General features: G+C 37.0%; 4 protein-coding genes and 4 long non-coding RNA genes across 12 annotated transcripts; 3 read left to right on the top strand and 5 right to left on the bottom strand.

Annotated features, from left to right (window-relative positions):
* Positions 1-36: 36 nt before the first annotated feature.
* On the bottom strand, positions 37-1,098 carry LOC123988571. The gene is made up of 3 exons (XR_006830180.1): positions 759-1,098; positions 185-471; positions 37-103 (listed from the first exon to the last, which is right to left on the bottom strand). It is a non-coding gene; the product is annotated as an uncharacterized LOC123988571 (long non-coding RNA).
* A 1,894-nt stretch (positions 1,099-2,992) lies between these two features.
* Positions 2,993-6,021, bottom strand: LOC114880478. The gene is made up of 3 exons (XR_003790080.2): positions 5,708-6,021; positions 5,522-5,635; positions 2,993-5,454 (listed from the first exon to the last, which is right to left on the bottom strand). It is a non-coding gene; the product is annotated as an uncharacterized LOC114880478 (long non-coding RNA).
* A 177-nt stretch (positions 6,022-6,198) lies between these two features.
* On the top strand, positions 6,199-8,787 carry LOC114880468. Its single transcript, XM_029196501.2, has 3 exons — positions 6,199-7,339; positions 7,412-8,062; positions 8,141-8,787. The coding sequence occupies exons 1-3, from the start codon at positions 6,294-6,296 to the stop codon at positions 8,658-8,660; spliced, it is 2,217 nt and encodes a 738-aa protein (XP_029052334.2). The 5' UTR covers positions 6,199-6,293; the 3' UTR covers positions 8,661-8,787.
* LOC114880476 lies at positions 7,484-9,200 on the bottom strand. Of its 2 annotated transcripts, none has more exons than XR_003790078.2 (4): positions 9,109-9,200; positions 8,848-9,011; positions 8,676-8,742; positions 7,484-7,571 (listed from the first exon to the last, which is right to left on the bottom strand). It is a non-coding gene; the product is annotated as an uncharacterized LOC114880476 (long non-coding RNA). The 2 variants fall into 2 exon arrangements; XR_003790076.1 differs by lacking the exon at positions 7,484-7,571 and adding an exon at positions 8,405-8,496.
* A 121-nt stretch (positions 9,201-9,321) lies between these two features.
* LOC114880471 (vacuolar protein sorting-associated protein 37A) lies at positions 9,322-11,740 on the top strand. The gene is made up of 5 exons (XM_029196505.2): positions 9,322-9,505; positions 9,845-10,034; positions 10,098-10,206; positions 10,267-10,776; positions 10,848-11,740. The coding sequence occupies exons 1-5, from the start codon at positions 9,417-9,419 to the stop codon at positions 11,192-11,194; spliced, it is 1,245 nt and encodes a 414-aa protein (XP_029052338.1). The 5' UTR covers positions 9,322-9,416; the 3' UTR covers positions 11,195-11,740.
* Positions 11,741-12,078: 338 nt separating this feature from the next.
* On the bottom strand, positions 12,079-22,702 carry LOC114880467 (procollagen-lysine,2-oxoglutarate 5-dioxygenase). Of its 2 annotated transcripts, none has more exons than XM_029196499.2 (9): positions 22,397-22,702; positions 19,172-19,406; positions 18,759-19,099; positions 18,222-18,675; positions 17,921-18,148; positions 14,125-14,446; positions 13,896-14,000; positions 13,612-13,758; positions 12,079-12,689 (listed from the first exon to the last, which is right to left on the bottom strand). In XM_029196499.2, the coding sequence occupies exons 1-9, from the start codon at positions 22,602-22,604 to the stop codon at positions 12,405-12,407; spliced, it is 2,325 nt and encodes a 774-aa protein (XP_029052332.2). In that variant the 5' UTR covers positions 22,605-22,702; the 3' UTR covers positions 12,079-12,404. The 2 variants fall into 2 exon arrangements, with proteins under 2 accessions (XP_029052332.2, XP_029052333.2); XM_029196500.2 differs by lacking the exon at positions 22,397-22,702 and adding an exon at positions 21,776-22,099.
* Positions 15,059-17,735, top strand: LOC114880474 (immunoglobulin domain-containing protein oig-4-like). 3 transcript variants are annotated; one of them, XM_029196510.2, is made up of 5 exons: positions 15,059-15,334; positions 15,476-15,625; positions 17,038-17,217; positions 17,289-17,438; positions 17,512-17,735. In XM_029196510.2, exons 1-5 carry the CDS (start codon positions 15,149-15,151, stop codon positions 17,668-17,670), a joined length of 825 nt encoding a protein of 274 aa, XP_029052343.1. In that variant the 5' UTR covers positions 15,059-15,148; the 3' UTR covers positions 17,671-17,735. The 3 variants fall into 3 exon arrangements, with proteins under 3 accessions (XP_029052343.1, XP_029052342.1, XP_029052341.1); XM_029196509.2 differs by lacking the exons at positions 15,059-15,334; positions 15,476-15,625 and adding an exon at positions 16,651-16,748; XM_029196508.2 differs by lacking the exons at positions 15,059-15,334; positions 15,476-15,625 and adding an exon at positions 16,703-16,944.
* LOC114880477 lies at positions 15,252-16,505 on the bottom strand. Its single transcript, XR_003790079.2, has 3 exons — positions 15,861-16,505; positions 15,503-15,719; positions 15,252-15,318 (listed from the first exon to the last, which is right to left on the bottom strand). It is a non-coding gene; the product is annotated as an uncharacterized LOC114880477 (long non-coding RNA).
* Positions 22,703-22,711: the final 9 nt, after the last annotated feature.

Raw genomic sequence — 22,711 nt, 5'->3', positions numbered from 1 at the left:
TTTCAACCACCAATCTGTTTGAACTGTTCTTTGGGAAAGGTAAACTCTAGAATTTTTCTGATTCTCTGTTTTTTCCTTCCTGTTGCATGATCATATGAGGCATCTGGAATTATATGAACATGGTGAAAATGTAGAAAAACAATTGTTTACTGAGACTAATCCTAATATTATATTTAAATTCCACCTGTTTTATTTATGACAGCATTCTCATATTTCTAAATTAATCTTCCACAGATTTGGCTTTTCCATTTACCATTTGATTTTTCCTTCTCCTCAAGGATTATCATTAGAATCCCTTTAAGCGGTGATAGGTTGTGAACCAGACTAAAATGAAATATGCGGCGCAATGCAATTGACGTTCACCGCCGCAAACTGTGTGCAACGACGCGACACTGAATTGTGGCCAATCGACGGTCCGACGTTGAAAAGAGAGCAGGGTGGAATAGAGAAGAGAACGCATAGGGACGTGAGCTGAAAGAGGAAGAATAAAAGATGAGGCAGAAGAATTTTTACAAATAAAAATACTACTTCTCTTTTACAAACCATTCATGAAATATCTGATAACAAGAAATCTGTATAGTAAAGAATATTTTGTGCCATAAATGCCATCATTGAACTGAATCTATTTGTATCAATTATCCAAAATACCATTGTCAATTTTAATTGATAAAGATCCTTGCAAGGAGGCAACAGGGCGGAGGAGGAGAAGAGTAACAGGGAGAAGACTTCTGGACCCCCCTTTGCTTTCTGGCACTTACTGGTGCCCTGAAGTCGTCCCACCGGCGGCCACGTGCCGAAGCGTGCGGCCTTTTGTCACCAGCTCGGTCTCTACTTTGCCCCAGTGAGGGGAGGATCCTCGAGATTCAACGTGCAAGGACACGTGTACCAAATAGGCTTGGTGGTCCAAAGCCTGTTTGCCTCGACCACCGTCGTGATGGTCGCGGGTCCGATGAAGCGTGCGGTTCTTCGACTGTCCTCAATTGGAACGCTCAGAAATGGTTCACGCTTATCAACTTCAACTTCATCGCTACTTGTGAATTCAGGAGTTTCAACTTTAATTTTCTTAAGTTTCCTATAACTTGAAATAGTTGGGAACTCTTCAGGAGGATCTACATAAATGAAAAATTAAATATTAATTAATTAATTATGTTCATTAAGAATTCTAATATCTTCTAATTAAACTGTACCGTCTGTCTTTCATTTCTCTTTTACCCTTTTTATCCTTCATTCGATTTTTCTTCTTTAAAATGAGATTGAAACACGATGAAGTTTAAATTGATCCGAACATCCATCTCTGTGTTTTCGATAATCGTTCCTTCTGTCTTCTAGCTAACACTCAATGCTCATACTTTTTTTCCTAACACTTTCTGTCGCGACGAACGGATACCTTTTGTGCCAATCAACGGCCCTCCATCGCCGAAGGTGAACGCCGATAATCCGAGCCGAGGAATCGACGTTTCTGCTCGACAGCTTCAACGTGAAAACGCTCTCTCGCGTAAGGTGAAATATCCAGGGGTGAAAAAGCTGACAGAGGCTGACTATGATAACCAGAGATTATCATGAATCCTTATTGGTTCAATTTTGTACCTTCAACCATCCTTCATTTTCATATCAATTATATTCAGAAATTACCTATTTAATTTCAAAGAGTTTCATTCATTAAGCGTTCCTGTTCTTCCTCATTATTGACTCCTCTTCAATTTTTAATTAACAAAGTGTCTTTAATTATGTTTCATCTTCATATGAATTATATTCAGAAATTACCTATTTAATTTTAAAAAGTTTCATTCATAAAGTGTTCCTGTTCTTCCTCATTATTGTCTCCTCTTCAATTTTTAATTAACAAAGTGTCTTTAATTATGTTTCATCTTCATATGAATTATATTCAGAAATTACCTATTTAATTTCAAAAAGTTTTATTTACAAAGTGTTCCTGTTCTTCCTCATTATTGACTCCTCTTCAATTTTTATAAATTATATTAAAAAATTACTTATTTAATTTCAAAAAGTTTCATTCATAAAGTGTTCTTGTTCTTCCTCATTATTGCCTCCTCTTCAATTTTTAATTAGCAAACTGTTTTTGATTATGGTTCATCTCCACATCAATTATTTGAAAACTTTTCCATTCAGCAATTGGTTTCAGGTATCAAATCACAGAGCCAAGCCACTTATGGGAGCAACATAGAGGTGGGACGTTGGAAGCCTGGAAGAAAAAAGGAGTGCAGTGTGAAGCTGTGATTGTCAGAGAAAATTGGCCGTGCAATGCTGCTTAACGCAGCCGATATAAACATACGTGTTGGAATTAATGATACACCGTTTAGTTACGCGTCAGTTGATTTTCCCAGGGCACCGCTTTTGTGCTTAATAGCAAGGGGAGCCTTGGATGGGGCACCATGACCCGCCCGCTTCAACGCACTCTTCAATATGTCACTGTGGCTAATTTTAGGGGCAAACTACCGACCACCAGCGACAAAGTCGAGCATTTCTTCTTTTTTTCCCCCCCTTGTAGGTCTAATCTCTGCAGCAATCTCTTGAGAACTTTAATATTGTGAAGTCTCATGATCATCCAATCATCTGAAACAATATACTTTAATTGTCCTGTAGTTATTGAAGTATATATCCTTGAAATGAAATTTCCTCTCATCCTGATGACCCCAATAAATTACCAAATGATGGAACGGCTGAGTGTAAATGAATCAATACGTTACATAATTGTCAGTTCAATCAATTATCTCACTTTATATGATATCGTTGTAATCTTGTTTCCAGTGAGATAATAAATGACAAAAGATGATATTGATTTTCAGAATTAAAACAGAGCTGATGCAGAGAAACAAATGTATCCTATAAATACATGTATTGATTTCATAATTGTTATACCTCTACTTTTTAAAATATAATTTCTGTAAGTTTATATACAAATTTTTTTTTTTAATTTCACTATTTCTATCTCAACAACTGATTTTCTTTAAAATAAAGTGTTTTTAACAGCTTACTGTCTTTCAACATATAGTACTCTTGGAAACTAATTACTCTTAGCATAGAATACATTTAAAAACTAATTGCTCTTAACATAGGATACTTTTAACAATTAATTTCCCTTAACACAGACTACTCTGTACAACTAGTTTCCTTTAACATAGAATATTTATATTAGCTAATTGTCTTTAACATATTCTGCTCTTAATAAATAATTATACTTGTTACAGAGTACTATTAATAATTTCCCTTAACAATTAATTTCCCTAAATATAGAATACAAAAATTCTTTTAAAATAAAACAGGTAATTTACTTTAACACAGAATACCCTGGAATCCTAATAACCCTTAAAATAAATTATAAAGGCCCTTATAGTGTATCAAGGTACCAATAACTATTCTTTAAGCCTGGTTATCTGTACACAGGATTCTCGCTAAAATCATTCGCACGTTCCCGGCAACGTGCAGCAAACTCAGCGGATCGATAGCCAGCAGGCTGGAGAGCCGGCCGCGTCGATCGAGGAGCCGCTTCTCCAATGCGAAGGCAATTAATTACGGAAGATGATCGGTAATTAACAGTAACCGTAGCTGGATAACGTTCATATACCAACGCTGATATGGAATATACGAGGAGCCACGGCTGTAGCTGACTCTTTATGGTGGGGTGTGCTCGTGACGTGAATTATTAGCCCTTCGGCCCTCGAGACACCCTACCGAGGGGGTTGGTTGCGTTCCACGGGCGTGGCTTATACGAGGTGGCAGGCGTGGTCTTGACGCCACCCTGGAAAAACCGCTAGACAACCCTCTCCTCTTTCGCCGAGGATACACGTCAAATTGATTCCGCACGGATTCCATTTCTTATAAACGATTATTTTATACATTTGTAGAATATCTATGAACACTATCTCCTTTTATAATAATAACAAAAGTCCTCAAAAACTACTCTTCATTTCTAAAATTACTTTATTTCCAAAGATTTCCAGAAGTTAAATTATCATAGAGATTCTACAAAGATCTAGCTCACTTGAAAAAGAAGACAGAAATCTTGAAACCTCAAAGCTTCTTTAAAAGGTCTCCAACTTCCACAAAACAACCCCCTCTGTTTAATCGAGTAATTTCAAAAGCTTTGAAGTTTCATTACAATCAGGATGCTAACAGAACAACGAAGACAGCCAGTTTCCATGTAGAACGTAATCGTTGGGTGATGGTGATGTAGTTCAAGGTGGTTTCCCACCATCTTCGCGCAAGAAGAGCAAGTTGTAGAAGTGGACGAGGAGGGTTGCGAGGACGGAGGTGGAGAACAGACGCAGAAAGGGATGGAACGAGAGGGTGGAAGGGAGGAGAAACTTCGCCATCCTCCGAGAGCTCGCGTTTGTACAGTGGTAATGGGCTGTCAGGAGCAGACGTTCGCTGCTCCTGCCTTACCAACACTATTACGCTGCTCTTGGGTCGGTTCCTATCGGCTTCCTCGTATTATCAACCCCTCTGATTGCGTTCTCTCCCTTCGTGTCTCTTTTTCAACCTCCGCCCCCTTCGATAACGTCTTCCTCCTGTGACTACGCGCAACGTTGATCCTGAACACTCCTCAACCGATGGATACCTGAAATTTATCTCATCAGAGTTTTCAACATTTCTTTCAATACATGGAATATAAGCAGAAATCTATCTGTGATAATATTACTGATACTGTTTCAGATTGAAGGAAGAGAAAATAGACAGACTGTTTGCTGAAGAATTCAAGTGCAACTGAAGAGTAACAAAATATTAATTAACATTAATATAAACCTACATCAAGTTATTATGAATGAATAATGATTTATCTGAATAATGAGTTTATCTTTCAAAATCATAGTAATTTGCAAACAATTGCAAACAAATACTAATGTTTTATTCTATCTGATTCTAAAGTTGTTTTGAATTACCAAATTCAACAAAGTTATATTTCAACCATTCTGGATCAATACTTCAATGTATCAGTAAAAAGATTTTCAATGAATGGTAATAACAATTTCATTTGGAATAACATTCATCAGAATTTCTTAACTCTGTCTTATCATGTTTTTTGTCATCCCTGGAAGGACTAAAAATCCTCAGTTGGAAGTTCGAGCGATGCCACGTGTTCATCGGCCACCCCCAACGTGCCTTTCCTTTCCGCAGTGATCAATACTGCGAAAGGTCTTCTGTACGGGACAGGTATATACGTTGTTGGTCCAGATTTTATCGTGGGAGACAATACAGATAAAAAGAAGCAGGTTCGCCAATAATAGTACATCGCAATCGCGCCCTTGAAAATTTGCCATCCTCTATTCTCCATGGTACTTTTCAATCTTCAATAAATTACCTAAAATCTATTGTTTCTTATTTCAGTGATGCTGTTTTTCATTTGCATATTTTAATAGAATGACTAAATACTTAAATTTTCATTTCTTGAGGAATGATGGAATACACAACTACCAGCTTTCCTTTTCTAATGTTCTGTAAATGTATAGTATAAACGTAATTTAAAGAACATAAAATATAAAATAAAATATAAATTCTTTACCATATATGACTTTACTTGAATGCGCCATTTATTCCTGTTCAAATTGAGTAGATTTTAATCGCCATTTTCATGATTTTTTGTTAGAACTTTGATTTCAAATACTCGCCAACGATACTGCACATATTTTTTATAAATAAATAACGCAGTGGCGGAGCACGAAACTATTTGCTAGTAACAGAAACTAACTGTTGGTACATTACCGACGTGGCACAGCCGGTATCTTACCGACGCGGGGCAGTCGATATTTTACCGACTTAATAGTTGTTTCATCACAGTGTTCACCGCTTTATTACTAGATGGCGCTGACAGTAACATTCTAGAGCGGCCTTTTTAAAATGTTATCGAAATATTTTCAGCTTATAAAATCAATTACTTTGCAGTAATTAATATCAGCAATGAATACGAAGACAAAATTCCCTGTTCGTTTTCAGTAGCTGTATCCTGAAACAGCTTACACGTGCGTTAAGAAAATAATAATACTTGATTAACCTATCCTACATGTAAACCTACTAATCTACCTACTAACCTATTCTCTATATTCCCAATAAGAAAGCCATACAAATACAGAGAAAGGGGTAGAAACTTGCCTGTATACGGGCTTCACGCTAAAAGTTTTAATAATCCACCAATACAGGTCATATCTATACGTATAACAGCTATTGTAGCGTCATCTGATGGAAGCCTTGCATCCAAACAGGTGGGGCTGTTAACACAAGGGTTGAGCTGGGTTGAGCGTTGATTTTCATTAGTGTGTACCAGTGTGTAGTTCACGATGGAGGTTAGCCGAGAAAATTTCCGAGCAATGATATTCTATGACTTTAAAATTGGTTTAAACAAGATCCAAAGCTGTGCGCGTTTGCGTGCCGCGTTTGGCGACAGTTCTCCTTCCACAGCCACAATTTACAGATGGTTCAAGGAATTTCAGAACGGTCGGGAATCCTTGCTGGACGAAGACCGTGCCGGTCGACCGGTCACAGCTGTGACCGACGAGAATGTCTTTGTAGTGAAACAGATGCTGGAAGAGGATAACCGTACAACTTACGCACAGATACAAGCTACGTTGAGGATCGGATCAGCAGCGGTGAGGACCATCCTTCACGACAGGCTTCGCACCAGGAAGCTATGCAGCCGTTGGGTACCCCATCATCTGACGAACGAACAGAAACGGGCCCGAGTAAAATGGTGCCAAGAAATGTTACAGAGATTTGACAACGGTTGTTCAAACGAGGTATCTAACATCATAACGACCGACGAATCTTGGATTTATCAGTATGAAAATGATTTTAAAACAGAATGGATTATTCCTGGTGAAACTTTCCCAATGAAAGGTCGACGCATTGGGAAGAAAATGGTATGCTCCTTTTTTTCCGCTGGCGGCCATATTGAAACTATCACACTGGAGGACCAAAGCAAAGGGGATGCAAAATGGTACACCACTGTTTATTTGGCTCAGGTGTTTGATAAGTTTCGAAAGAAAAAATTAAAAACCGAGGATCAGAAAGAGATCATCTTACATCACAACACGTTGCTTCATTCGTTCAACGAGACGGTCGGTTTTTTAAACAAATTAGGAGTCTCTGTTTTCGCTCATCCGCCGGATAGCCCAGATTTAGCCCCTTCCGACTTCTTTTTATTTCCTAAAGTTAAGGACACCATCAGAGGGCAATGCTTTGAGACCTCTGAGACAGCTGTGGCCGTGTACAAGGAGTTCTTGAACAGCATCCCTAAAGAGGAATGGAGGGTGGAATTTGATAAATGGTTTGACAGGATGAAGAATTGTATTCGGTGTGGAGGAGAGTACTGCGAGAAAATATACTGGTAAATACCTTGATACTTACAGTGTCCTTTGATCGCAAGGTGATAAATTAATAAAGCTTTATTATTTTTCAGCAATTTCGATTCTGATCTCAGTCTAAGTCCCATTTCTCCAATGCCTCGAACAGAAATCCAAGATCAGACTTCGGACAATGAAAGGAGGCATATTTCTTTTGAGGAGGGGGTGAAAAGGGAGAAGATCGACGTCGAGGAGGATAACGCTCTTCCAGAGAACCTAAATGAGAAAGAACATGAAAATAAGAAGACAGATGGAAATAAAGATGAGGATGAGAATAAAATAGAGGTGAAGAAGGAACAGGTGAACGAAAATGAGGATACCATGATAGGACAATACGAGATGGTCCTTGTCAAAATGGAAGAGAATTTTGAGGATGAACAAGAGACTTCCAAGTCGGTGATGCCTGAGTCTGCTTCCCCTCGGTGTACAAAAGTCCCAGAAACGAATGGCATGTCAGAGATCAGGGCTCGAAGCTTGAAAATGCTGCAGAATCTGATTCAGACATCACAGAAAAAAAACTGCAATAGTAATGCACAGATCAATTCAGAAGTCAGTGGTGGTGTAAATGATAATGAATCTGATCAGTCGGATAACGATACCAGGTCCTATCTCAAACCCCCTTACCCTTACCACTGCTTGATCGCAATGGCGTTAAAGAATAGCCCTTCGGGTACTGCAACAACCACAGAGATATATGATTTCATGCGGTAAGTTGGATACGAACTGTAAAGTTTCAGAAAAAAAAGAAATGATCAGCTGGTAAAGTTCTAAATATCATTTTCCAGTCGACACTTTCCATATTTTAAAACCACGCCAGACCGCTGGAAGGACTCCATCACTCATTATCTGTGGTTCAACAAATACTTTGTGAAGTGCCTAGGGTATGAGCATCAACAAAAAGGTTGCCGTTGGACCTTCGCTCCAGGTGAGGCGGTAATGATGGATGAAGAGTTGCAGAAATTGTCTAAAGAGGATCGTCTGGCCATCCAGAAAGCAATGGTACATCCTGAACACTTGGAGCTCCTCGAGAGGGGTGAAATGAAGTACTGGCAAAGTACGTGTTCGAAGAATGCAGATGAGGAGAGTTCTAGTAACGATGATGTTAAAGAAGAATCCATCCAGGATCGTGCAGCTACGAATTCTGCAATAAATAGTGTGAATAAGGACTCGGTAAAGAAGGAATCGCTTAACTGTACAAAAAGGCAAAGAAGAAGGAATATGTATCAGCGTGGTGTGGAAAGACCAAATGTACCTCTCCTTCTCCGAGGCAGTATATCAAATTGTTGTTCTATTAACATTGATTAAGCGTAAATTTTATACCTGTGTATAGAGAAATCTCCATGTCCAATTACGTGAGAGTATGTCTATGCATTCTGTGCAATTATAGCTGTTAGATTTTGCACATTAATGAAAATAAATTTATTTATAATTAGTTTTAATGTTAATTATTAAATTTATATGTTTAATAAGAAAAAGAAATTAACAAACTAACCTAACAATTTATATAAATATGAAAATCCTGCTGCTTCAAAAACATCCAGAAACTGTGAATTATAATCTTATTAGACATTTGTAAAAGTCTATAAAGAATTCTAATCCTTCCACATTTAATTATTAAAAATTGATATGGTTATTCTTATCAAAGTCCGATCGCACCTGCAAAATAAAATTGAAGAAATTAAATTTAACATCGACAAATTTCTTTAAAATTTAAAAAACAGTAAAATAATTTCAGTAGCTTTTCTTAACCTACAGATAACAATGCAGACTCTAATATCGTAAAAACGTCGCTCGAATACGTTTTACATAAAATCTGAAATTATTTTGGAATTAATGTATTATATAAAAAACATTATATTCGAAATTTGTACTTCTTTTATGCTGAATAGAATTTTCTTAATGGTGTTGCGTGTGTAACGAACACCGCTAACACTACAATAGATTTCGCTTTCCCCGTGAAGTGTGACGAACGTCTAAACAGCTGTTCTGCTGCTGGATGGTTGCTTTGACAGAGAGGTTGAAGGATAAAGCGAATGTTTTGTTTAAATTTCATCCTTTTAAATGATATCGCGAATATTCCGTGGCGAAAATGAGAATGTCGCAGTCAAGAGAAAACGGCAAATCGATACCCTGAAAATTTTTAATGACAAGTAAGATGACTATTTCCCGTAGCCCTCCTTCATTTTAACCTTACTTTCCTTGTTGTAACCTATCCTATCTATTCGACAACGATTTATTACATTTATTTTTCTCGTCCACTTAACACAATATAATTACCGATTCTTGTTAAAAAATAAAAAAATATCAATCCTAATAAAAAATAGTAGCATTAATTAGCAGCTAGTTTTTTATTTAAACTAAACTATCATCATTTTCTTCAGTCCACACCCAATTTATTAAGACAATAATACCCAAAATTTCTTTTGATTTTTCAGAAAAATTGTTTATGGTATTATGCACTAATGTTTAATTATAACATAACATTTCAGTGTAGTAGAATTAAGAGAAGATGTTGAATATCAAGTACAATTCAACGCGGGGGACAGGAGAATGGCTATTGTGGTTTCTTTGTCACCTGAGTTTCCGATGGAAAAGCCAGTATTAAGGGTCTCCCCGCCCATAAGTCATCCTTGGTGCAACGAACACAGCGAAGTGACAAGTGCGCCTGGGCTTCTTAATGTAAGAATTCTTTTGCGTAAACAGTTATCGGAACTAGGAAGATTATTTAATTTTATATATCAGTTTACAGTGCACAGCGATCTTGGTCGTGTCGTTCAAGCTATCATTAGGGAGTTCAGTAAGAATCCTCCGCAACTGTTGGAAGACGTTTCTCCTGTGAAATCGCACAGAGGTATTTATGCTTGTCGAATATGGAAAAAGAGAAATTTGTTTAATGAAACATGAATTGTAGATTTGCAAGGAAGAAATTCACCATCATACTCTCTGCAACAGTATCCAGAAGTCCCTACATCGTACAACTCTTATTACACAACCCAATATCCACAATATTCGTCCGTCAGCGCGAACACTAGTATTTATAACTACAATCATACAAATTCGGGTACGGCGTACGTAACGGACAGCCATACGAAATTTGGTTCACCGTCCCAGCATTCAGCGTACATCGCTACCTCGAGGAGCAGCTCTATTCATAATACAGACCCGTCTAGATACAATTCGACGTATTTAAATTCCCATTATTCGAACGCGAATTACCGTCAGCAATCATTGCCGAGTCAGGCGCAAACGAAGCCTCGACAGAGCGTCGCGTTTCCAGAATTAAACGGTTTAACTAACGAGGAATTGAAACGGCTCACCGAGGACGACGACAGATTAGATGAATTCCTAGATAATCATTCCAACTTAAAAGACATTAACATAGCCATCGACGAAGCAATAGATTGGGTCCAAAAAACTGCCGGTAAAGCTATTCTCTATTTCAATGTATTTCATATTCAAATTGTATCATATTGAAATTTCTAATTATTTCAGAGGCCAACGTAGCCAAAGAACCTGAGCTTAGAGAATTACAATCTGATGTAGCGAGTAAGGTGCAAACTGTAACTGTACTAAAGGCTAGATACGATCAGCTGATACAACGATACAATAAATTATCCGACGTGTTCACTCCGGATCATATAAAGGAGTGTTTGAAGAAAGCAGCGGACGAAAGTCACGAGGAAAGTGAGAAGATAGCCGAAGACTTTCTGAACAGGAAGATCGACGTCGAACGCTTCCTGAGCACCTACATCGAATGCAGGAAGTTGGGTCAAGCGAGAAGAACTAAAGAGGAGAAGTTGGCGCATCAATTGAACGAATTGAAACGAGCTGGTTATTAAAACGATGTATAATCTTAATCTTTTCTATGAATCGAACAAATTGTAAATAATGCCTAGTTAAATTGAATAGCATTCGTGTTTACTGAATATCTATTATATGGCAGAAAGATACTCGCTGGCAGAGAACATTTTTATGACGTACTACTACGTTACTCCATCGCTTGTTATATATATATTTGTGCTACGTCGAAATTCAGTTCGATCGTGTGGCATGAAGAAAGGAAGAAAGATAATTTAAAAAGCGTGAAAGTGCACACGTGGGTTGATTGAATTCTTTAAAATTATTAAATGTGTGTATGTGAAGTAAACAAAGGGTTGGTCAAACTGTAAAAAAAAAAGAAAAAAAGGAAAAAAATAATACTGGAATTAATTTTAAATGTACTTATCTTTTCATACAGAAAGTGTCTTTTAAATGAATTTAAGTATCCCGTTGCTGCGCTGTGACATGTTACAATTTCGTCGATGTCATTCTAAACGAGGCACTTTTTTTACTATGTAAATAAACGTGCGAAGAATATGATTAAATCAATTTTTCAAGGTTTGCTATTCAGTGATTGTTAATCTAATTACTTATCCTACGGATGTTCCTAATATTGTAACATACTGAAAAACTGTATAAATACGCGAAGTCTGAGAATAGGAGGGGAAAAAAAAGGAAAAGCTTTGTCTCTAAACGTTTTGCGGCGTATGTAATCGCACTAGAAGATTAGTTTAAGATATAACAACAGATTGAATTTCAACAAAGAACGAGGTTACGCGTTGAACGATATAAATTACTGAAAAGAAATGTGAAAATAACTGTGTAGAATTTATCTTAAGTTGTAAATAATTTAAAGGAAAAATTTTAATAAAAAAAAAAGGAAGCAATAAACTAAAAGCCGATGTACTAAATAATCATTCCATAGTATTGTCAATTACAATAACAAATATAAAATGCAACTTAACGTTTTATTTCGAAACACTTACGATTTCTAATTGTTCCGCAATTATATTCTTCATATATTAGAAAAATAACATCAACAGGACATTCTTTTCCTTAAATGCATACTTTGTTCACGTTGGCAGTTTAAGTTTACAACTAATTATTAATTTACTATTCGATAGATAAAACGTGTGTGCGAAGACAGATTGTATGCTTTCTATACACTTTTCTATCCTAATACGATAATGATATATTTTTATTAATAAGAGTATTTTACGATTCGGACGATCAAGGATCGACGAATGAAATCATGATGTATCGAGTACCGCTGGTTACTCGAAGTCCTTCGTGGTAATGAGTTAGTCTTCCGGGATGCATCAACATCCAACCGGGTTTCGTGTCCGTGACGGAACAATTATATCGGATAAATCGGCAGCCTCCTCCTTCGTAATCCACCCCCACCTTGTTTAGCGCGATGTTGACCGTGTAAGTTGAACTATCGTGATGCGGCTTCAACGATGGCTGCTCGTCTGGACGATACCTCACGACGAAGTTCATTAGTGCCCGAGGTGGCTGGAAATAATTATTTAATTGATATATCATTCGATAACATAAGTTTTCCAAGGGGGGTCATGTAGAATATGGTAGCAGACTAGGCGGCCGCCTAGGGCTCCCCAAGGTCTAGGGCCGGCCCTGGGCCTAGGGTCCCCATAAGACGATTTTGCATCTAAAAATGCAAGAAGAGTAATGTTTATTTGAATATTAATCTAAATTAATTATACAAGCTTTAATGTTAATTTTATAAATTTTATAAAGCTCCCCCCGGAGCCTCGAAATCTCAGGACCGGCCCTTGTGAAACTGGACCTTGCTGACTTGGAGGACCATAGAATTGAGAATTAAAAAACTGACGTGAAATATTTGTAAATTACTGATAATCAAAATTTAATAAAGAAACAGAAGTAAAATTTTGCCTACTAGGTAAAATCTGATTTTTCCTTGGAGTACTTAGAAAATAGTTAACATGACGCCCCTACATTTTTCACACTTTTTATACTGATCAGAAATATTTCAATCAGCTATGTACAGCCATCATTGTAATTTTTCAAATATAAAATAAGAATAAACACGAAGCCTTTTACCAGGAAGAAGCGGTGCAACTGAATCACACGAGAAAGAATTATACAATTTAAGATCAGTGCGTATGGTGCATTGATTTTGTACAAAACTATCGTGCAGTCAATTAAAACTATTCCTGCACCACCGTAAAAAATTGTCATTTCGTTTCTTGTCGTTCTTACGCTTGTATTGTAGCCAATAAAAACATGTTCTTGCAGGGGGCTGACATATTCGTATAGAAAATTTAACCAAGTTTCGTGAAGGCCAACTTGTTTCATGTGTATATCTCGCGTCGGCACCGCTTCGTATCCGCCATCGATACGTGGATCCTAAAAATCATTAACGAGTATGTTAAATGAAAGAAGAAACATATCTTACATCGTGGAAATAGCCGGTGAAAACGTGTTCCTGAAGAGGCCTAACGTACTCCTTTAAAATATGCAGCCAGTGTGGCTCAAATTTCACTTGATTCATATGAATATCACGAGTTGGTACGTTTTCGTAACCGCCCGTTAATCTTGGGTCCTGTCGAAGAGATTAGTAACTGATTACTTTAGATAAAAATAAATAATACTTCTTCCAATTACTCTGCACATCGATAATAAAATATATAAAGAATATCATGCTAATAATGTAACTATAAGGATCATAAATTATCATACATTATTGGATCCATCCGACCACTTTCCAAATGCTTCCATAACATCAATCAAAGACTTGGTGAATTTCTCGTTCACTACAGGGAACCAGTACACATCTGGGCAAGGCTAAAAAGAAAAGAATGAATTGAATTAACGCAAAGAACTAGATAATTCATTAACCCATTAACTGCCAAATTTTTATTTAATATAATCCTATTGCAAATCCCCATTTGGGAGCATCGAAACTTGCCTGTATAGGAATTTGTTCAGGATGAAAATTCAGCGAGTAATTATCGTGTATGTACTTCTTTTCCCAGTCTAATTTGTTGTCGAAAATTTGATACAAATCCGGATGAGTAAGTGTAACGTCGTAACTGTCTGGATCAACGAGATGCCCAAAGTCGACCCTATTACTGACGTACATGAAGATGGATCGTTCTCTGTTAGAATAAGCGAACGCCATGTCCGTGTCCAGATCACCCTCTTCGTAGGAAGGACGAGTCTCTTTGTTGCTTATCAACGTCGCGTTAATTAGGTAGCAAGTGTTGATGAACGGTACGTTCCATAATCCCCTGAAATGATACAGAACCATATTAATTTCCTATTAAGGGTGCGATTGCAATTTTCTGATTAAAATAAAAATATTAAATTGAACCGAGGCACGTGAGTATCCGATCGGTCTGACATTCTCAGGGGCTCAAGGCTAACGAAGAAGCAGACCGCGGAATGATCACAGGGGCAGACACGGGTTTGTTTGCTTGCGACCAGACAAAGTTGTTTTCAGAGGGCATCGTTTAAATATTTTGTAAGGCAATCATTCCGATGCCGTGATTGGCCGGTGAACACACTGGCAATGGGTTATGCATAATTATCCAATTGAGATTCATAACTCTGTCACCAGTGACGGGATGACAATCAAGTGTAGTCCATTCATATTTTAGGCAGTAGGGACAGGCGGAGCCGAAAGCCACCGATTTTGCTTGACCACTTGTCGCAGGAAGCCTCTCCTAGCAAGCACCGGTGTTATTCTTCCTATCAGGATCTATTTTTCAGTGAAGTTTCCATTTGAAGAAATAAATCAATAACATACATTGGATAATCCTGTGTGTAACAATCTCGTTGTCAAATGTTGTGACTTATCCATTAGTCGTTAATTTGTATAAAAATCTAGTAGAGACTGGCCAGAGGGTATCTGGAGAACAAGGCAAGCAAGTGTACATTATAAGTTTGGTCGTTTCTTTAAAAAGAGAACCGAGAACTTCCTTGTCGAACAAATGACGAGATGTCGACTATTGTACCTGTTCTTGTTTACCGCTTTGCTGATCGGCACAGACGCGGCAAAAGGTGGAGGAGGCAGAGGAGGCGGTAGACGGAGCGGTGGAAGAGTATACAAATCACGGATGCCTATTCTAATTCCTCATAGAAATCCTGCTAGTGCCAATTACTATGAAAACAAAGACGTGAGTCTACAATAATCCTTGAATTATATCATTTAGATTATACTGAACAATTAAAGATATTTAATTGTAATTCTACAAATTGTATACCTACAGAAAATTTTCATTCAACCTGAAAGTTTGTGAAATATTGGAAAATTTTAGGGCGCAAGAATAGTGAAATCATCTCACTTTGAGTTAGATTACATGCTCGGTAGGAAGATCACGTTCTTCTGCATGGCTACCGGATTTCCAAGGCCTGAGATCACCTGGTTAAAGGATGGAATTGAATTGTATCATCATAAGTTCTTTCAGGTATACTTTCCATTGATGGACAAGAATGAAATTCCTCCTGATTTATGCTTTCCTGTTATTCCAGGTACACGAATGGCCTGTCGGAAATGACACCCTAAAATCAAAGATGGAAATTGATCCTGCTACACAGAAAGATGCGGGGTACTACGAGTGTCAAGCGGACAATCAATACGCGGTCGATCGTCGTGGCTTCAGGACAGATTATGTCATGATCACCTATTGAAAATATTGGTACCTTCTTTATTTTGTAACTCCATGATAAAGTAGCTTTTGTAACTGAATCCCTAGAATTGTAAGAATATTAATTCATCTTCTGTCCTTTTGGAATCTTTCAAATAAAACTGGAACATTCCAATTGTATATTTTTAGTAATACTATAGATTGTTCATTTATAAAAAAAAATAATAAAAGGAAATATGCCAATGATTAATTCAAAGACAGACCTGTGAAATTCCTTAAGAAATATCAATTAAAGACTGATCAAAAGTACCTGTGAATCAATTAATAAAATATATTACATCTTTCATTGCTTTCTTTAATGCACAGAAATTCTCATTGTTAAGGATTCCAACGCATCACGACACACTTTGAAATTCACAGTTCCCCCAGCACTTGTTCATTAAACCACAATTGGCTATCACAAGGGTGGTCAATGTCTGCGGTGCAGAATATGAAATATATTGAAATTTCTCCAATAAATTATTTAGGATGTTTCATTGAAAGACAAATATCATCTGAAGAAACTCTCTTGAATTAAATCAATGAAAAATGAATCATCAAATTCTAAAGGATACTGGAAACGAAAATCCAAATTAGAAGATTGCCATAATAACTTGTCATTTCATTGGCTTTAATCCCTTCTCGTTTAAACTCGTTCATATATCAGCACCCCGCTCAGTTGATATCAACTCAATGAATTTGGTATTCGATGATGACGACGATAATGCACGAGTTACAATAGGTGTCAAAAGAATAACTAGCACACGTACGTGCGATACATGGAAGCGAACAGTATCTCTCCATACGTATGTAATAGATAGGAAAGGACACTAGGGGAGTAATGAGTAGGTAACAGTCAGTTACATCGGAGTTCCGTGTGATCGTCGTACGTTGCTTGTACTCGGTGAGTATCCGCGAGGCATTCGCGCGAATCAACTATCGTCTTTTCTGGTGCATCGAACCTCTGGTTCAGATTTGAAATTCTGAAAAATATCAAGTGCAATGAGATTTATATAAACACCTTTGCGATATTGATTGAAAATCTTGATAAGGGAGCTATAGCATTTAGACCTTCAGTCCCTTTTGTACAGGCCAAACGGGTAAGAGTTAAAAATTCTTGTGTTTAGTGGGTGATTTTTCAAAAGGGTTGGCTCTAGAGGGAATCTCTTCACGTTCCTCTTTGTTTCCCTCAGATAGTCATGTCACGTTCCATGGTGATATTTGTATTAATCGTTCTGCTGCTGAACAGCCAGGAGACCCTTGCTCGAAGAGGACGAGCCAGGGGTAAAAGTAGATCAAGAGTTCAAATTGGATTACCCATCACTGGGAAGTACCGTGATCCGGAGAGTGATCAGTATTACAATAATCATAACGTACGTGCATCTCTAGAGGAAAGAAATCAAATGAAATTCAATTTAAAATTCTAAAAACAATTTCTATCCAGGGAGCGAAGATACTGCTGTCCTCGCACTTTGATTTGGAGTACGTTCTGGGACACAAAATCGTCTTCCTCTGCGTTGCACGTGGAAATCCACGTCCCCATATCACATGGTTCAAGGATGGCGCAGAGATCTATAATCATCTTTACCTGCACGTCGGTATACTTCATTCTAATTCTGTTCATGCATACTGAGAAATGTGTAAAATAGAAAATTTTTCATGTAAAGGTACACGAATGGCAAGAGGGACCTGACCAAGTGAAATCGAAACTAGAAATTGATCCTGCTACGCAAATGGATGCCGGTGTCTACGAATGTACAGCCGACAATATGTATAGTATCGATCGTAGATCATTCAAAACTGACTTTTCTATCGCTTTCGATTAAGTTTATGTTTCTTTCAACGTTATCATAGATTGCTATCGATGAGTTAATAAAATCTTTCTTTCAAATATTTAGAGAAATATTGGGTTGATTCATAATTAATTCATAATTAAGTTCCAGAAAGGAACAATCAAAATTCGGGGGCGGAGCAAATTATGAATCAACCCAATAAAAAAGATTCTCCAGATTCACTTTTGTATAAAAGACACTTGGGCAATAAACTAAAATCGCTGTTTTAAAAAAGCAATATTACCTCCGCTCGTTCTTCACGATTTCCATGTAGTCGAAGCTTCGAGCGTAGAATCCGTCGTCCATTATAGCGCCCCAGAAATTACTCCACATTTTATAAGGTCTAACCAGCAAGGGGGCGATGATTCCTCGATGTTGATCAACTAGGAATTTCAAAGTATATTCGTGGTCCAAATGAGCAAGCGAGTCGACCGTGAAGTAACCGGAGCATTTCTTCAACAGGCAATAATCCCTGAAGAAAAGTTCTGGTTAGAAAAAAAAATAAATGCAATCCTAATTAATGATATGCATTAAATAATATATACATGGCCAAGTTCCTCGCGTCGGATTCGCTTATGGAGTCTTTTGGAAGGATCACTTTGCTGCTTCTATACTCCTTCTCAAATTTCATTAGGAAATTATCAATTACATCTTGATGATAATCCACGGTATTGTGAATAAACAAATGGAGCTTTGATTTTGGATACGCTTGTTCGTATATCTTCTGGAAAAATTCTTCCATAAACGGAGTCGGTCGTTCGACGAATACAGCGATTAATATAATTGGATATGTATCTGGTAGCGTTTTATCCAATTCCATTGTGCCTTCCCAACATGTAATGCACCCTTCTTCGGGGCTCCATGCGTTGGCCAAATAATTTCCCAAAGAATTCAACGATAATTTACTGTAACCATTGCCATGGAGTATCAGTGGTTCTGTGTTGTAAACGGTGTTCACCAGGGAAGCTTTAGCTCCTTCAAATTTCAACTCCACATCAGCTGTAATACATAAATCTATGATAATGCTGCACGCTTTTAAAAGAGGACAAAATTGTTCAATATTAATTTATTTATTAACGTACCTACAGCACCGTAAAGATTCTGGAATATTTCAGACTTATGATCCAACTTAATTTTGTGCTGCTCTCTTAATTTCTCATCAAGATACGCCATTGTATAGAATAACTGATCATCGTCCTCGTTTTTCAATGGGGAATACGTCAAGATTGCATGTACATCTGAAGCATAGCCTATGAAGCCACCAGAATTTAGAAAACGTTTCCCTCCACTAACAGCAGGGTACTTGGTGGCTAAGGATCTGTCTGGCCAACAGGATCCTTCTGCGGAGAACAAGACTCTAGCATCCGTGCTCTTAAATTTGGCAATGACTTCAGATAAGCCAGCCAAGAATATCACATCGTAGCTGAAACGTAAAGTTTCATTGAGCTCTCAGAAAAGAATTAAAGATGCTTGATTATAAAATGGAAATACAAACCTATCGGTGAATATTATGATTTTCTGGTCATCATTTTTATATTTCTCTACCGCTTCCTTCAGCAGATTAATTTTGTATCCTCCTCCCCTACCGGTTTTTATATTTTTCCCACCTAGCCAAGGATTTCCCATGCCAAGGACCTTCAAGTTATCGCGAAATCCGTACACTTCGACTGATCTGAGATACCTTTTGTAACCATCGGTCTCGTTTGTGGCAACGGTGACGACGAGAACATCTGAAACGATACAAATAATAAGTACAAGAATAATAGAAAGTTATCCAACGTGTCGTTCTTAATAGAGAACTGAGTTTGATTCGCCTGAATTGATTTGAATTCAGAACGCGACAATCACAGCTTCAATCGGGAACGCGTAATCTGAAACCCCAAGCAATCGGTAGAGCGTATAATAATGGCTTTCGCAACATCACATTTTCTGCGATATAGAGTACTTGACAAATGGCGGTTTTCAATTAACATAATACAATGGCAGGCATTTTTCAGTTGTGATTAATTCCACAAAATAAAAAATACAGAAATTAATAAAAGAACTAATAAATAATTTTAAAAGTGGAATTAATCAGTTTGCAATATGTACAGAAAAATATTGTTTTCTACAAATTAAAAAATTCCAAGATTTTGGATTAATAAAAAATACAGAAATTAATAAAATAAAAGAACTAATAAATAATTTTAAAAGTGGAATGTACAGAAAAATATTGTTTTCTATAAATTAAAAAATTCCAAGATTTTGGATTACATTTCATTTAATGTCGAGTAGCATTTTTTAACCGATTTCAAAAAGGAGGAGGTTATTAAATTCGATCAGTATTTTTTTTTGTTCCAACGCGTGGGCACCCCTGGAATTTCAAAAGGCTTCATCTATTTTTGGCTAAATAACATAAACACATGGGTCTGGTACATGTGCTCGAACGAAACGTATTTCCAGGCGTTGCTTTTTCGACGTAACGTCTCGAGTGTAATACAAACGAGGTTGCCGGCTGCGTTAAAAGTCGCGTCATCTCTAAACGCAACCGGCAAACTTGCAGAAATGTCAAACGGTATAATTTCTCATAGAAGTGTCAATGTAGCTCTTTTCTAGAAAAACGAGATCATCATTTTATTCAGTCATTCAATTTCAAGTACATAATCATAAAACTGCAACCAACATTCGCATTCTACAGATAGCGCGTAGGCAGCGTAATTTGCTCATAGCGTCCTTGGAAAAAATTTTCAATTCTGAATAGTAATCTATGAAAACAGAAAAGAGATAAAGATGAATCGCGAACGAATATAAATAATAATTGAATAAGAGGAAATACGAGGCATCTCCAGAGTCACGTATGCCATTACAGCCGGAAACGGAAAGATAACGACTTCGTGTACGATCCAGTTATCCGTCGAACTAAAGACAAGAGGAGATAAAAATGAAACTGTAAAGTGCTCCCTTTGCGCATCCAATGCATCGCAGTAGCCGTACAATCCCTTTCTTCTAAAAAATCGACAAAGAAATATTCGTTCAATAAAATCAGTACCAAGACGCATCAAGTTACGCTGCATGGATCTGTATCCAAACATAACAATACGACTTCATTGCTTCAATTATGCACATTGTTCGTTAATCGAATTACGTAGCCGATATATTAATCTCTATTCTTGTCCGCTCTTATAAACGACCATCCATTATGTTCTTTTTAAAACGGCAAATTATTACTTATTAAAGAATTAAAAATTTTTAAATTTATGTACATATTGAAATTGATAATTTAAATAACGATTGATAGACGTATTATTATAATGCGTGCGCAATAAATTGGACGGTAAAAGCAGGGCCGGCCCTAGGCCTAGGCAGACTGGGCGGCCGCCTAGGGCCCCAGATTTTGCGTCCAAGAATGTTTACTTGAATATTAATTTAAATTAGTTATACAAGCTTTAATGTTAATTTTATAAATTTTATCCGAGGTGCCCTTTTTCGGAGCTCCCCTCGGACTCCCGAAATCTCAGGGCCGGCCCTGAGTAAAATGTTACATCTTCCCGGCAAAGTTATGTCATGGATAAAAATACCGTGATCCCGCGTACAAATGGAATGAAAGAGGTCAACTGTTTTCAGTTCAGTTTCTTGATAAACGAGATAAATGATTTTACTGCGAATGCCACTATCGAATAAGTGCCATGCACTTTTCACATGAATATTTTTCAAAATGCAGTCGAACAACCGAAAGATCTCGCGCTTATTGGGGTCAATGGACTGAAAACTTTCCCTGCCGGGCGACAACGAAAAAAAGACAGCGAATGAGAGTTTATTGCAAAACCTCGTTCAAAGATATGCCGGGTAAATATTTAAACAAAAGTAAAAATAAATACTAAACGGCATTCTTGCGCTCCAGCATCCAGTTACTTTTTCTCAGACAAAATAAATTAAGTAATAAATAATTTCATTAAAATTAATAAATAATTTAAAATGAAAACGAATCATGATTACAGTAATATTCCTTTGTCATGCACAATGATGCAGTTATGGTTTTGGAAACATTGAGAAAAATGTTCAACGCATAACTACCCCTTTCTTATTGAAGGGTTGAAACAATCACGATGATTAGTATTACCCTTTGTATCTGTTGATGGCGGTGTCTCACTAACCACGTGGTATGTTAGGAACAAGCTCCAAAGAATACAGCATCCAACGTTCTTGGGACGCATTTTAAACTGATGAAAAGCACGAGTGCACAGACGATCACATCAAACACTCTGTTCCAACTAAGACTGGGCCGAAGAACGGAAAGCAAGTTCGCCGTTGCTCCCACGCTTTTTCAACAAAAGTTACTATCTTCAACGACTATGTTGCCTGGTTATATTTAACCTATTATTTCGGGGAAATGTAACTGAACTCTTACGTGCATCTTCAATCATATAATGTAACAATAAATCTCTGAATACTACAAATTTCTAAATTTATATTTTCATTGATTTAATAATATGGGGAGTGGCACAAATTGTAGTATATTGTACCTGCATATTGTTCAGTTACCGACTGCGCAAACATTGCATTTGCGCAGTCGATAATACTATGAAAATATCGTTTAATAATGTGCCAACTTAATAGGTTAAAAGTAGTCCTAATAAAGTTGGCAAATCTTTGCAAAAAATTCAAATAATAATTTAACATTTTCATTGTACTGTTTAAAATAATAAAGTACAACTATCTTTTCATTATATCATTTACTCACCCTTTATATTAATATCGCATGATTGTATGCTTCCTTTATAACGTTCAGCAATAATTTGCTTAAACATATTTGAAAAATAATTTTCACAGTACGTGTTGTTGCGGTCCCGCATTGAATTAAAACAAACTTTTTCAGTTGTAACATTACAACTTAGAAAATTCAATAGAAAAACTTCAAACAGAATAATGTTTCTTCTTTTATTTATCATATTTGATTGTATGATATGCACTATTGTTAATAAACCTTTCAAACTAATCACCAATATTTTCTTTTTAAATAAATACTCAAAAAGATGAATATTAGTAAATAAATGTT

The sequence above is a fragment of the Osmia bicornis genome, chromosome 16, assembly GCF_907164935.1.
Source record: "Osmia bicornis bicornis chromosome 16, iOsmBic2.1, whole genome shotgun sequence".
Classification (NCBI taxonomy): Eukaryota; Metazoa; Arthropoda; class Insecta; order Hymenoptera; family Megachilidae; genus Osmia; species Osmia bicornis.
This window is presented reverse-complemented; position numbering and strand designations above follow the sequence as displayed.